This window comes from Simochromis diagramma, unplaced genomic scaffold (genome assembly GCF_900408965.1).
Source record: "Simochromis diagramma unplaced genomic scaffold, fSimDia1.1 OVJJ01000284.1, whole genome shotgun sequence".
In the NCBI taxonomy this organism is placed as follows: domain Eukaryota; kingdom Metazoa; phylum Chordata; class Actinopteri; order Cichliformes; family Cichlidae; genus Simochromis; species Simochromis diagramma.
This window is the reverse complement of record NW_024386871.1, coordinates 2,999,859-3,016,244: the sequence shown is the minus strand read 5'-3', so window position 1 is coordinate 3,016,244 and position 16,386 is coordinate 2,999,859. Positions and strand designations below refer to the sequence as shown.

Sequence of the window (16,386 nt, the reverse complement as noted above, 5' to 3'; positions counted from 1 at the left end):
GCAGGAGGAATCAGTAGCAGGTACACGTCTCTGCTTAAATGATCGCGCAGGCCTCTTTCGCGCAGCAATAAAACAACAATTACTCTGCTGAGATGATGGATCCACGTGTAATTATGGGAAATGTTAGTGTGCTGCAAAGCTTCGGTTGTGCAACTGTCTTTTTAAGTGAGCACCTCATTAAAAATAATGATATTAGCAGAGTTAGCATTGTTGGAAAGCAGGTCACAAACATTACGAAGAAGCTTCAGTAAAGCTGTTGTGTTTATGTTTTGCTAATCACTCACATATACATAAATTTGGGTTTACAACTAAAATAGGTATAAGAGTATATGAGCATATTCTCCCACTACATTGACTATCATATCACACATTTCTTTCCACTAAACTTCTCTGGAGATTCAATTTGAAGATTCAAATTTCAGGAAAACACTGTCAATGTGTCATTCATTTTTTTTGGACCACTAAGACAGAAATTGCGCCATTCAGATAACCATGCACAACCTTGTTTTATTAAAGACCAATTGTGAATGGTTGAGACCCAGGCTGGAGTTTCTCGAAGGTGGCAACGATCTGTTGAGTTGGCTTCACTGAAAAGTGGCAGACTGACACGTTGTGGCAGACTGAGGAGACTAAGGCAAACTGGCAGTGAACCTGAGACACAGGGGGCATACAGTTAAACATGGTTTCAAACAAGATCAAGAGAATACAAAACTAGACATGTGTTGCTACCAGGTTGGAAAAACTCTGGCAGGGACTGGAGCATAGAGTCAGTCATATGGGCTGAAGGGCTTCATAGGAGAGTGGATCACAGGTGCAACTGAGGAAAGAAGTGTGAACAGGATGCTGAGCCATGCCAAGACAAAGAGAGAGAACAAACAGGGGAGACTACAAGATACACAAAGAATGAGAGAGAGGTACACTCTAGACCATGGCAGCAAAGATTGTTTGAAATTTCAGGAATAATTGAACACTGATTCAGGCAGGCCAGGAGCCAAAACTCAGTCTGCAAAACCCAGTAAATCAGCCAAATCAACTGATTGCTAGTACTTGTAGTGGTTTCCCTGAAAGTATACACATGGCAAGGCAGGGAATCCAAGAACAGAGTCATGCTGCCGCATATTAAAGATTGATGACAAATATGAAGGTGGTGTGAGTTGACTGTTAGCTTGCATTAGCATAAAAAATAGGAAACAGCTAGACTGGCTGCACCCCCCCAAAAAAAAAAAAATTGTCACAGTATATAAAATACATATAATTTATGGGATTTATGGTGAGCTTTAATAATTGATAAATAATCCAAAAATCAACACAATTCAAGGAAGGAAGAAAAAGCAACTGAGATAGAGGAGAACATAAATGTTGTGACAAATACTAAGGAGAAGGATAGGGCTATTTATACACTAAGGGATGCTTTGGGTGCATTTAATCAATACAGGTGAGGACAGACAGGGAGGAAGAGAAAAGTAAAGCAGGTAATGGATAGTAACAAAAATACTAAAAAAAAAAAAAAAGTAGACACTAAAACATGGAAGAAATCTAAGTATGTAGAGAAAAAAAAAATCTCACTTCTCTTTAACATGGACCCCAATCAACTCTGATGTAGAACTAAAGATTTATCAGTTGATCACAAGCTATAAAATAAATTTCTTCTTGCTCTCATGTGAATGACCTTGAAGCTGCTGTCGTAAGATCTGATGGGAGAATGGGAAAATAGAAAGTGTAGGTTTGTGTGTGACTGTGTCCCAGCATATGTTAGGCCGCTCATAAATTCAAGAATTTCGTGGATGACTCATACACATACCAGAGCTAAAAGAACCAAATCATGCTAGAGCTCATGAGCCACTTGTGGCTGATTCAGTTTTTTTGATTGCAAAAGCTAAAGACAACACGCAATAGACTAAGTGAGGTAAAAGGTCAAATGCTGTGGCAAAGATTATGGGGATGACAGGGCTATTTATACACCAAGGGATGATTTGGGTGTATGTAATCAATACAGGTGGTAACAGTTAGACAAGCAGGAAGAAAACACAAATCAAGCCACAAGAGAAAAGTGAAGCAGGAAATAAACAACAAGATTAAAACAAGCTTAGCTTATTCAGGGGCAACTATGGGAACTCGTTTCTGCCACTGGACAAAAAACCCAAAAACCAAAAGGCCTTCCATATGTCAAAATTTAGGGTTAATAACTTCAAATATCAAGTTATTAAGTTGACATTTTTATATAATTAAAAATGCTGACTATAGAGAGCAACCATGTATAATGACATTGACAAATCACAGAGGAAAGAGAAGGCAGAGAATCTAACAAAAGACATTAAGAAAAACTTACAAATAAAGGCAGGAACGGTAGTTAAGGCTCAAAATCCCAGAAACATAATCATCACTAGAATGACAAATCAAAACAAGAATCAGAATACAAAAATATAATAATAATAAACTCTGAAGCTAAAAACCATGAATATAAAGCAACAAATGACAACCAAGCAGGGACCCTCATATTAGCTAAGGATATAAAACCTCAAAACAACACAAAACCCCAGGACCAAGGCAGAAACATGTGCCCACCAGCACCTGCAAAACTCAATAATGTACATTTATACAAAAACTGAAATGTTAATGACTGTAAATGAGAGGCAGAGGACTGGCTGCTAGTTATTTTACCATTTTTTGCCTTTGTGCAGCTAAGCTAAGCTGACTGAGCTCTTGCTGGATCCAACTATATGTGTAGGGTCACATATAGGGTCATGTAGGGTCATGTAGGGTCACAATAGTAAAATCATAAACACCAAAAGTGTCTAAGCTTTTCATTGTAGTGTTTAAGCTCAAATAGAGATTTTAGAGGACTTGTTATTAATATCTGCAGTAGCAGTGTTGAAAAAGTGATTTTTCTTTCATCATCTTTCTTACATCATCCTCTTGGCTTTGTGTTCAGTACCTCTCAATTCTTCCACTGCTTCTATACGAGTTGGTCTTTTGGGCTTTGTATTTTTTTGTATCTAGGGAATGGGGATTAACTTCACTCTGGAAAATGTTATTCACAAGTCAACACGTGCTGACTCTATTTGAAGACACCGGTTTACAAAAAAACATATGTGCAAGCACGCACACACAGGCTGACGCACAAAATTTAGGTCACAATTAGCTACGCTTGCTGATAGGAGGGCACAGAGTCAGGAAAAATCAGTGCCATGACATTACTGAAGAACGTTTGACGTTTCTGGTTGTCCTCTTCTCAAAGCATCTGTCAAACACGACTGTGTCTTTGACTTATCCTGTTGCTCAGTTCAAAGTACCGAACTCAGTTTTTCCAAGCTGTTCAAGCTGTTTTATGTCTGCATTCAACGCAATGGAAAGAATTTGGGAAGATGAGACGAAGAGGAACGGAATATGAAACAGATGGCAAACGGAGAATAATTATGTCCCGAGACATTAATTTATTTGGGAGTTCATAAGATGCTGATGAAGGATAGGTGTGAGAGGGGACTCTAAATGATGTGGTGGAAAAATGAAGGCAGGAGGGCAAAAAAGGTGGAAGATGAGGGGGTCGATGGGAAATATTATTCTTCTTGATGTTAATATTGTAAACCCTGTCATAAACAGTTAATGGAAAAAGACTAATGGAGCAACAGAACGGGGGAAGAACCTGTGCCTGGATGTTAATACTTAGAGGATGCTGATTAAAAACTGATAGGTTTAGCAGCCGAGAGGAACAGCAACAGGGAGAGATAAATGGCGAAACAGAGGAACGCTAAATAAGGAAAGTGAGAGTAAGATAATGAGAATAGATGGAAGAATGCAAATGAGGGAAAATGAGTGAATATGATAAGCATGGAAAACGGGTACTAATTAGGAAAAACATCAGAGAGTAAGTGTGTTAAGTCTGGTAAATGAGGAATTATATTTTAGTAGATCTTAATTAAGGATACTGATTGAGGAGAAGGGGTGTGATATGTCGCACGGCATGTGGAGACACAGTGTAACAATGAAAGTGAGGTGGAAGACAGATTGTAAACTTGGCAAAAGGAAAGCAGCTGCAAAGCACAATTATTTCATGACTGAAATACGGCCATTAGAAATAAAAGGACTTATTCTTTTACGCTCTTGATAGACAATAAATGCTAATGCTTGAATACATGCAAAATAGATGCGACGACACTGGAAATCTAACCAAAAAAGACACAAAAAAGAAAATTGCAGGAAAAGGTTGTGCGAATAACCACATCTTCCTGCCAAAGACTAAAGAAAAGAAAGGAGGGGAAAAAAGCGGTACGGGAAGCACTGGTCTGCAAACATCAATTTATTTGCTATTTGAGGATGTTAATTAAGGCGAAGTGGTGCAAGGCATTTTCATGGATGAATGCTTATTAGACAACTGCAGTAGGAAAATAGTGCGGTGAGGTAATTAGCTGGTTAAATGGTGGGTAGCTTTCTTGTGGGGATGTGAGTTTATTGTGCGCCGTTGTTGCAAAGGGAATTGTGGTGATCAGCGACATGTTGGTTTTTTTATTTGAGATGAAGACTCAATTTTAGGAGAAATAGATGATAAAATAATTAGTAAATGATGAAATAATTTACAAATATTCTTGACTTTTATTCATGCTGATACCTCAGGATTATGTATTCAGGTTTAGAAGGTAGAAGTTATTCACATACTGCTGATTTGCAAAAACGAAAAAGATCCGCAGCGTCACTTTTTCATCATGTAAACACATATTCAGATGCTTACAGGACTTATTTGATCAAACCATCCTAAACTATAAGCTGATGGGGTTTAGGCCCCTGTCATCTGAGTAAATATTAAAAGGTTAACTGTGTCTGCAGCACAATGCATGACTTGTTTGTTTTGAAATGAAAATCTTTCCCCAAACATGACCATGATACTTTTGCTGGGTAACCACACAGCACATGGAAGAAAGAACTTCCTTATGTGGACTTTGTTGCTCTTTCAAACAGCATCGCTAGCTCTTGGCATCCAAGATTGCTGCAAGCCACCAATACGGAAGGACACCCAGTGTGTATCCCTGTGTAAGGCACTGGTTTCTGACAGAAACCTGTATTTGAGGCCCGGGGACAAGAAAACGTCTATTTAGTGTATCATAGAATCTGCATCTGGAGTACTTTCCACCATCCTAACAGAAAGCCCAGTATGTCGTTTTTTCTTTTTTTCATTGACCGATAGAAGCTCACAGAAATCTTCCACACACAAGCTATCAAAATAAAAGAGAGGTTGTAGTATAGAAAACACACTGTCCTCCTTAAACCACCCACATTTTCTTTTTGTTCCTTTTAGGGTTTTTTTGAACGCAGGACAGATGGGACTGAACGATCTGCAGTCTTTTTAATTAAAATGTTTTAATTCATTTTCTTATTTGACGTTTCCTTCCCATTAATTCACAAAGGTTACAAATGAAGGAGACAATATGCAGCCTATCACGTATCATAACAAGAATTTATGAGTGTATAAATGCCTTAAGCAAAACAAAAATATCATATGGTCTTGGCCTCATATTTGATGCTTTTGAATATCTGATGCAGACCAGCTGTGTGTTTCTCTTTTCTCCGTAGGTCTGCAGTTACAGTATTGGGTTAGGATGGACCTCAGTAGCTTACAGTGTCGATCGATGCAGCTTCTTCAGAGAGTCTAGCTGAGCTTTAATGTGATATTCTGAGTGGACAGCTTTTCTTCAAATGCACCTCTTAATCACATCACACATAAATCTCAGCTCTTGTGTGTGTGTGTGTGTGTGTGTGTGTGTGCGTGCGTGTGTGTGTGTGTGTGTGTGTGTGCGTGCGTGCGTGTGTGTCTAAAAGCGTGTGTGTATGTATGCATTTGTATTCAGGACCTAAACGAGCACAGGTATTACAGGATAACGTGTTTCTCTGCATGCAGACAGACATGGAGCACATTTGGCTGGCGATCAAAAGACGGGGTTTAACTAGGTTATTGTAAGGTCACGAGGCTGTTAATCATTCTGCATGATAAAACCTTGTACAATAACCGGCGAGATGCCAATTTTTTTATTTTATTTTATTTTTTTTGAGAAATCAGCTGGTGTGGATTCGCGAGTTACTTAGCAACAGAGAGCAGAGTTGTCGACTCTGATCCAACTGTGGATGAGCAGAAGGCAGGAAGAGGTTAGATGCATGAAGCAAGCAGAGAGACACGTTTTTCAAATTTACATTACTGTAAAAACTGTGTTGAAGTCGTAGAAGACAAAAAAGAAGGAATTTGCTTATTTACTTTTGCATTTATTTGATACATAAATCAAGACATAAAATATGTATGCAGTAGAAAATGATCCCCAGATATACAGTAGATACAGTTATGAGCCTTTTTTTGGCTTCGAAATGAAACTAGATGAGGGATGAACAGTAGAGGAATGTATCTGCATGTGGATTGTGAGTGACAGAAACCATTTATTTTAACATCATTTTCCCTTTAGAAAAACCATGGGGTTAACATGCCCTGCAGCTGTGCTTTTTGTTCAAAAAGGAGGAAAATCCACAGCTTCGGATTAACAGGGATAAATTGTTATAAGAGTAAAGGTTATTTTAAAAGAAAACTGACAAGTTTCAGTTGATACTCCAATGTGATACTCCAAACACAAGGTCCAGAAAACAAGAAGCAACTGGGCATTTTAGAGAAGAGTAAAAATAGATTCAATTGCTCCTGTAAATACTGGCTACTTACTGGGTAATAGTGCTGAAAGAAAGTCGGTGACGAGAACATTGCTCTTACAGTGTAATTACAGACTAATAAGTAAAGAAAAGCCACACTTTATATTACAGACCTCATGCCTCATCAAGGCTGTGTGTTATGCGCTCTGTACTTTTACTCATTAACAGACGTTACTGCAGCGTGTGGGAGAAAATACAATTTAAAAGAAGGGAGGTTTATTACAACGACGCTGTGTGGATTTATTGCCACGTGTCTTCATGTGTGATAGGAGAAAATGTTTGGATGATAGTTTTTGAACTACAGCAACTCATAGTGGGCACACTGCAAATATACCGCTCTCAAGCACAACTACGCTAGGTCGCAATTGTTATCCAAGGTGGCAAAGGAATTTGAAAGTCATGCTATCGTGTGACTTCTAGAACTATGGAGCTAATTGTTTATGTCTGGTAAGATGTTTATTTTCTTTAAGGACAGAGCAAGAATAACAGTTTTGCCACATATGCACTACAAAGATGCTATATTACCACATGCTATCAAGTCAACATTCAAATGTCTTCTTTTTGTGTAAAATCAGATGTCTTATGATGCAGTTTTCTCTTCTTTGAGTGAAATCAAACACCACAAAACAAATGACACCAGACTGACTCACTGCATGAGCTGAAGTCATTAAAGTATAAATGGCGTGCGATCAAAGCATCAATCCTGCTTTCCATCATCACTTCCAGCTCCTTGTTTTTATTTGTGTACTTCAGCTTGATTTACAGTTGATCTTTTTCTGGGCCGAACAAGCACTTTTGGCTTGTTTTTCCCTCCCATTATGCCAGCTTTCTTCTTATTGGCTGCCCATCACAAACAGAAGGTTTAAGCAGCAGGTTGGTGGGCTGTGAGCTAAGATTAGAAAAGCTCCCTAAAACTGAGCATTTGGGGCAATAGAAAAGAAACGAGGAAAAAAGATTACCCCACTCCCCAATTTATATGCATGTTTGTAACTTGTATTTAAAAAGTTTTCCTCTTCATCTTCTCATTCTACAGTTGTCCAGCATATTAAAAGACATAACATTGTGCTGAAGAGAGAGCTGGGAGAGGGAGCCTTTGGAAAAGTCTTCCTGGCTGAGTGTTATAACCTTTCACCTGACCAGGAGAAGATACTGGTGGCCGTCAAGGTAATGTTGAAGTCCTAAAATTCCTAAGAAACATATTTATAAATCAGAGAATTAGACTAATTAATTTCATATTGACTCTGAAAACAGAAACTTCTTTTTGCAGCTTTTATAAACCAAAGCCCAGAAATGTAAATAAAATGTATCCTGTGTGCAGTAAAACAAATGGGTCAAGTTTCAACGTGAGATATTTTTAAATTCCGCTGGTCCTACAGAACGATTGATCATGTCAAAATAAAGCTCCTAAATGGCATTATTGAAGGTGAAATTATTATTTTTCTATTCCACTGTATCAGAATTGACATCTGATACATGAAATACATTGAAAATATTGAACTGGTTCCTGAAATAGATCCATGGTATTTTGAAATAAAATCCCCCACATGGCGTCAGCACGGTATTGAGAATCCATGTTGGCCTCCATTTACTGTGCTATTGTTAGAAAGTCCCTCTTTTCATGGGTTTCTCTGCAAGAATAAGGTGGAATTACACTCAAAAACCGCTGACTTCCGGGGTCAAATTGAATGGTTTCCTAGGGAGCATCGCATCTATGTGTCCATCAGTCTCTCCATCTAGGATTCTTTTTCTGCTGTTCTGCAGAGAAACAGGATCTGAACGGTGAAGAACTTCTCATTAACTATACATGACCTGTGAAAGAGCCCCCTCTGCCCCTGTCCTCCTCTGCCCCTCACTTCCTCTGTCCTCCACACCTCCAGCTCTCACCTGCAGTCTTTTATTTTCTCTCTCCTCAGTCGTCATCCTGACGCTTGCCTCTTCTCAAATCCTACACCTTCGTTTCTCTTCCTACATTTCCTGTTTGCTCCCGGCTTAGCCCTGAACCACCTGCTGATGTATGCTGCCAGCTTAGCGTCGGTTTAGACTGAACACACTTCAAAACACGGACCTGGAAATCGTGGACAGCAGCACAGTTCTTGGTTGTAGAACACGATGCTTCATTTTGCTGGCTGCGTGTCAAATCTGGTCAAATGTAGGGGAAAAAATGAACAATTCTCAGATTTCCACGTATCCAGTTACACCATTGAATGTTCTTTCTAAATGACAGCAGATTTGTTTTTAATTAACTAATTGACGACCTGCATACGTCAGCGTCAGTGATCCTGCTGCCAATACACTGCAATAACACAAAGTGCTGAAGGGTGATGAAAAGAGACTTTCAACAGTACTACCTCCATCCATCCATCCATCCATCCATCCATCCATCCATTGTTGTACATATACATATCGCATAACTTGGAACTAAAATAAAAAAACAGTCTCGCGAAGGAGATGCTTAGAGTGTAGAAATCCAAATAAAGATAGTTTCTGTTTGCAAATAAATATGTTGTCACTTCTTACCAGCTGCTTTTAATTAAAAGAAGGAGACATCAAATTAATACAGACTATTCCTCGAGGTTTTCTAGGCAAATCAAATCCCACAAGATGTTTGAACACTCAGGAGGATACACACATCTGATCTGATCACTTGAAAACAAGAGTGCTGAGAATCTGTTGTAATGACTGGATTTTAGAAACAAATTTGATTTGCCTGTGAGAGTTGTCAGTGTATTTAATTCAATCCCTGGCCAAAAATTATGGAATCGCTACAGTTTGATGAAGTTCATTCAGCTTTTTCCTGCTTTTTTCTTTAAACTTTCTTAGAAATAAACAAATCATCTGTCATTCTATGTTGTCTATATATTTGCTACAGATTTTATACAAGGCGTCGTATAATCCTTTCCATTGTTTGAGTAGACACCTCTCTTGTTGGGGGCCATGCTTCCTTTCAGTCAGCCAGGTGTAGCAGCAGCTTGTTAAGGTCCTCAAACTCTTTCTTTTAACTGCAGACTATTTCGCATATTTAAATTTGCACAGGTATTTGTTTTAGAAATGCAAATTGCAAGGAGTTTCAATACTTCTTTCCTCAACACTCAGTGATTTCATCCTGCAAATGTGGTGATTCCATCATTTAACCGCTATAATTATTGTGTCCTGTAATTCCACTGTACAGAATAAAGGGGAAAGGACATGGATTATGAGGAATGCACTTCCTTTATGATAAACCACGCCATGCTTATATTGCTCTCTGTGAGTCACGCTACATTACAGGTACAGGTTCTCATTTGTATACCACATTACAATGACCTACACACACTAATAGAGCTTAATGGGCCTGGATTTTAGGGTTGTCTATCAATCAATCCGTCATCCATAATACAGAAGCAAGTTTTACTGTTACTGTATATTAAACACTGAGTTGCCATCGATCAGAGGATAATTGTAACAAGTGCACATAAAAACAATATGCATATGCACATGCACGCAGGCAAGCTCATGCAAACACATTTACGCTCCTGCATCCCATCAGTCATGAACTCCGAGCACTTTCAATAATGTTCCCTTCACGCATGTATATGACTCACCACATTTGTGAGCTGGAGGTTGTTGATTGCTTTTTATTTGTCCAAGGACCTGAATGTGCTCAGACTGGATGACTAACAGTGCAGTGTTATGAGTTTTAGCATGGGAATTAATGCAGCTTTCAGTACAGAAAGTCACACTGTGATTTGTAATACTCCCAGGCTCACAGGAAAGTCAGTATTTTTCCTAAACTCAACATTAATATGTTTGGCTCAATACAATGATTAATACTGGTCGCAGTGGTCATTTGATACTGATTGAGACCAGCGGTGCAGTGAATAACATTTTTTTTTCCTCTTTAAGTTCATTTTTCTTTTTCTTTTCTCTTTTTTTAAGGAGCACACAGTACAGTACATCATAGATTAGACTTCAGGGAGTCATCGTCAGTCAAACTGGGATAATGAGGAAAATTGTCCATGTTTTATGAGCATCTCTTAAGAAGTCACTTTTTGCAAAGAAATTGTAAAAGCTTCATTAGAAGTTAATAGATCATTACAGATAAGTTCTAAACCATGCTAAGAACAAAGTCTGGGCTTTCAGCATCATATTCATCGCCTCTTATTACCTCCTGCTGGTTTCTTTCAGAGTGAGGAACAGCTGTGTTTATTTGTGGCTTTCAAACATTCAGAACTGCACTGATATGAAAAACCACACCAATAAAAATAACTGGAAACCTCAAAGCTGGTTTTAATAGCTTTTCATTGACCTACACAGCGTCAGTCTTCATTTTTAGCCATTATTAATTCTATTAATTACGAACAATAAACTGATAACATTAAATATAACAGTGAAAGGTCCTGCAAAGACATCTGAGGAAAGTCAGTCAACTCACATATCCTATGCATATTCTCAAGTTACATGGTGAGACAGGGGCACAGGCATTCATATACACTATCTATACTGTAATAATCATCTTCTTGCAGTATCACCTTGCAGTCTGCAGTGTACTCGACCATGCCTCTGTTTCACAGTACATTATTGGTTGAATGTAAGTGCTTAAGGTTGAAGTCTGTCTAATATTCTTCCATTTTAGTGCTTTTGATGAAAGGTCAGAGGTCATCTCATTCTGCTTTTTCTAAGTGAGCGCTCCTGTAGATCTGTATTTGTAGTCGGAGGTTCTACCTGCAATGTGTGTGCATAGGCACACTCGCCACACGCTCACACCTCATGTATATCTCTATCATATACTGTAGGAAGACAATCAATTATTCATGTAGGACAAGAGAAACTTTTCTATATTTTTCTTCTTATATGTGAAATTAATACACACCCCGTATCACTTTCATTTCCTGTAACTCGCCCCCGAACACACACACAGTCATTCACTTTCACTTCACATACACTCTCTGTCATGGATGCTTGTATTACACAAGCTCGCTGACAGATTTCCTGATTCATGGAAGGGAGACAAAGATTAGTTTCAAAGGGAACAGGGAAACATAATGAATGTAAACAGTGCTGTACTTTGTAATGGCTAGCATTAATATAAAATGTCTCCATCCTTTTCCTGCTCTGCTGTCATATCGGTCCTTGTTTGGTGCCAGTAATTTCACACTGTTTGTGCCGTGTTGCTGTAACTCACTTTTATGCGCACTTTTGTATTGTTTTTTTCACACAGTGGACCTCAGCCAAATAAATTGGAGGAGAATGAATCCACTATGAAAATGACCAATTGGCAGAAGTGTATGTGGTATAATGTGTGAGGTTTTGATTTGTCACTTTATTAAAATGTCACTTGTGTGTGTGCGTGTGTGTGTGTGTGTGTGTGCAGACACTTAAAGAGGCCAGCGAAAATGCCAGGAAGGATTTCCATCGTGAGGCTGAGCTGCTGACGAACCTTCAGCATGAGCATATTGTCACTTTCTACGGAGTGTGCGTGGAGAGCGACCCGCTCATTATGGTGTTTGAGTACATGAAACACGGTGACCTCAACAAGTTCCTCAGGCATGACTCTCTTCTTCAATATGTAAAATGGCAAAATTTAAAATGTGTTTTTCTCTTAAGTGTTTCTATGAAAAATGAGCGATCAAAGAATTAAAGATTAGGAAGCTTGCGTGTGCTAATCCAGCTTAATCTTCTACATACTCTCTATTAGAGGGACACATGTAAACATCTTACGTTGTTGATACATGGCTGAAAAGACGAATGATTATTGTTTAACTTGTTTTTTTTCTCACAGGGCTCATGGTCCAGATGCAGTTTTGATGGCAGAGGGCCAGACCACCAGACCTGTGGAGCTGACCCAGTCTCAAATGCTTCACATTGCCCAGCAGATAGCATCTGGCATGGTCTACCTGGCATCACAACACTTTGTGCACCGTGACCTGGCCACAAGGTTTGTAAAATACTTCGTTAATGCACATTGTGTTTGCTTGTTCCTAACAGATGCCAGATGTGTCATTAAACAGGAACTTTTATTCTGATCCTTGAGGAATTTATTTAAAACTCATAATGACTGAGTACGAACAATCGCTAATACCACCTAAAAACATCTAACAAGGAGGACTGTAGCTATTAGCGGAACCAGTAAATAATCAGCTAGAGATAATCTGTAAAACAGTCATGGTAATAACCATATAATAAGACATATGGTTGTAGTTTAACACCCTTCATTTTAACTCAGCAATGTGAAACATCTTTATTGAGTCTCACTGTGTTTGTTGTCCAAAAGGAACTGCCTGGTGGGTGAGAACCTGCTGGTAAAGATTGGAGACTTTGGCATGTCAAGAGATGTCTACAGCACTGACTACTACAGGGTAGGTGTATGTGTCGATATCTTTTCAGGCCTTTCTTTCAGCCTCCCCTCCCTCCCTGCTGCATGGGTGCCTCTCTGCTACTCCCCTGCATGGGCATGACTGATGGACGTGGGGGTTTGAGTAAGACACTCGCAGGGATAGGTTAACTCAACAGAAGGAGTTGGAAATGGTTAGCATGTTTGATTAGGTGAGTTCGTGGGGTGTTACATTTGCTTTAAGTAACTAAAAAAGTACAGGTGAAAGGAATGCATTTAAAAAGATCCATGTTCGGTGTTTTTGAGCATTTTTGTGTACTGCAGGGATATTTAGCAGCTTTTCTTGCTGTGCTTGGATAACTCAGGGGTACAAAACAAAACTGAAAGTGTGTGTTTTTCTTTCTGCAGATAATCTGTTACTTTTCCAAAAGGCCAAAATCTAATCAGTTGTATTGATTGATAGGTAGTTGGACTGTCCGTTTTTCCTGCCCTTTCTCTCATTCTCTCTGACAAACCGACACAACTGACAGTGACAGAGCAGGAGAGAGAAAGAGGTAGAAGACTGCAGGCATTCAATGGCTAGACAATCGTTTAAAAATTCAGAAAGATAATAATATACAACTGATGGATGTATCATTCAGTGACGGTAATTTTGCAGTAATAATTTATCTTGAACAGAAATGCTCATTGTAGTTATGAAAATCTATATTTCTAACTTGCTGGGAAACAGAGTTGTCTTTGCAGTTTGTTCTCCTTTCACACGTTCCACATGCATAATTACACATATGTACTTTGGTATAAATTGTAATGTATATGCACTGTATTGGCATGCTGATATAAGAAAACACAAGATATTTTTTTTCCTGTTTCTCATTAAAAATATTAAAATTGTCTGCAACTACTGGGGCTAAAAAAATGAAGTCAAGTTAGAAGTGCCAGAAACTGCAGTTCCTTTAGTGGCCACTTGAGGCTGCCCACATTAAGTGAGTCTGTTCCCTATTTTCCCATCTGTATGATGATTGTGTTTTGCACAATAAAATAAACAGGTTCTTTGATTATGTATGGAGAACACCTTAAAAAATGTGAGCGTAAGTATGAAAATGGTCATTTTTAAACAGTTAGTGCAATGCTTTTGGTAAATCACTTGAATTAAGGGTAAAACTGCAGTATTATTATCCAAATGTTTATGAGCCTTGCTATATCTGTGTCTGTGGATTGCAGCTGTACGCTTTATGAGTATAACTTACTAACCAAGCTTGCTACATTCAAAATATCTTCCTTTTCTGAAGGCTTCCTGAAGACTGTGCTCATCCTTTATATACAGTCTGTGATTTCCTCACAGAAAGCTTCTGATACCCCACAAAACTATAAATGCCACGTTGCCTGAACGAATCTTTTTTAAAAGAACATTAAAAAATGCTATTTTTTCGAGGTCTTTGATAATGACTGTTGACATAAAATCAAAATAACAGGTTATATTTGGCATCAAATTAAAGATTGGTTTGCTGCTGTGGCATTTTTTTGTGCTATCTCTGTGTGACGACACACAGCAAGCTCCCCGCTCCTCCTCCTTCCTTTCACCCCTCCTCAATAAAGCTAAGTGCTGTGGCTGTAGTCATGGTAACGGCAGAGGGCAGTGGCGGTGGGTCTCTTACTTGGGTCTCCAACGTTTCTCAGGAAGAAAAGTAATCAGAGAAGTTCTGTTTAGTATGCTGAGGCAGTAGTGGAGAAATAGAGTTGGAGAAGGAGTGAGATGTAAGTGTGGGAGATGGAGGCAGGAGGGTGGCAAAGCGATGAAAGGAGAGAAAGGCTTGGAAATAAGGGAGAAGGGGGGGGAGTAGCAGGAGAAGAAGAGAAAGAGGGAGGAGAAGGAGTGAGATGCCAGGAAAGAAGAAAACAAGACACAAATAAATATCCAAAAAGAGAGACGAGGCAGTAATAAAGCGATACAGGGGCATACGGCACTGCTTAAGACGACCACGGAGCAGCGTATCAGAGTAAAATGACAAAAAAAAAAAAGGACAGAGAGGTAGACAGACAGGAGAAAAACAAAAACCAGAATAGAGGCACAGGAGGGTGGAAGGTAAAACATAGTGATTCAGCCGTATTTCAGCATCCAGGAGAGACAGAGGTGTGTGTGTGAGTGTGGGGGGACGTGTAGAGTGTAGGGACCCAGTCATGCTCTTGCGTCAGACAAGTGAAGATGAGTCATAGAGGAATTGGAGCCCCCCCCCCACAACCCCATGCCTGTGTGTGTGCGTGAAATAGATGCAGAGGCGTAGGATTGAAGGGGCTGTGATGACGTCATTGAATCCCCTGTTACACAATGAACCTGACAGGCGCTTCAGGAGACAGACAGGATGCCTCAAATCAAACCTTGAGCCTTTCCACACAGGCTCGGTGTGCGTGTGTGTGTGGGCGTATGGGTGCGTGGGTGGGGCTCGACTCCAACACTACAGCACATTTATTCATTTTCCCCTAAACTGATTTTATGGCCAAATGTGTAGGATGAAAGAAAATTAAGGTTTCATGCCTGACTGTTTTACGCTGCTGACACGGCCTGTAGAGGAACACGGGCAGTGAAGCGGAGCTGACAAATCTCTGAGTAATTTTTTTGGGTAGTGGGTGTTTTTTTTTTCTTCAGAGACAAGTATCGACCTTGTGAAGCACCTGGAGAGGTGACAGTGAAACAGTTATCCGTGATTAAGCAAATGTGCATCAAGACAAAACTGAGAGGATGTAACACAAATTATTCAACTGCTCATTTCTCATGTACATGGCCTCATTGTACCTTTTATATCATTATTATTATTATATTATTATTACAAAGAAAGAGACCTAATTCACATACTGCATTGGTTACCAAGAAGTTGATGGGGCAAAGTTTTTTGCCTTTGAACTTGTTGTGAAAGTGTGCACGCTAACCCAGTCCTATTTGTATAGTTGTGTAGAACTGATTGCAACATCACAGGGACTGAAAAGTCAAAAGTCAAAAGCAAGCAGAAACAAATAAAATGATGATCTAAAGTTTGCATGCTTACATAAGCTGAGACTTCATATCTTCTGGTTAAGAGATTATGTCATTAATGGCTCAACGAGAAAGTTTACGCAATCATCACACCACCCTACTTAGTCTCTGAGGACAACAGCCAATAATTGCCCATTTATAAAACTTACTGTAATACACAAACTATTTGTTTTTGTTTGTTTCTTTGTCTGCAAATTCTCCCTGGATCATTATCTAGAAAAAATTTGAAACAAAGGCCCCTTAAGGTTCTAATCTATATCAGATGTTATGCTGTCCTCGTGTTGTCTAGCGACGACCTAGCAACAGTGACACTTTTTAGCATTTAAGCTCCTATAATGCAGTATTAAAGCATCCCATTGTTTTAAGTTCA

The 16,386-nt window shown here is 39.2% G+C and overlaps 1 protein-coding gene across 3 annotated transcripts in view; it reads left to right on the top strand.

Moving 5' to 3' along the window:
- ntrk2a (neurotrophic tyrosine kinase, receptor, type 2a) overlaps positions 1 to 16,386 on the top strand; it is a 107,006-nt gene that overhangs the window by 71,647 nt on the left and 18,973 nt on the right. For 2 of the 3 annotated variants that reach the window (XM_040031661.1, XM_040031660.1), the window contains exons 15-18: positions 7,712 to 7,842; positions 12,029 to 12,201; positions 12,437 to 12,592; positions 12,929 to 13,019. In XM_040031661.1, the coding sequence (XP_039887595.1) occupies positions 7,712 to 7,842; positions 12,029 to 12,201; positions 12,437 to 12,592; positions 12,929 to 13,019 (551 nt within the window). The remainder of the gene's footprint in view (positions 1 to 7,711; positions 7,843 to 12,028; positions 12,202 to 12,436; positions 12,593 to 12,928; positions 13,020 to 16,386) is intronic. The other variant, XM_040031662.1, reaches the window with a different exon arrangement.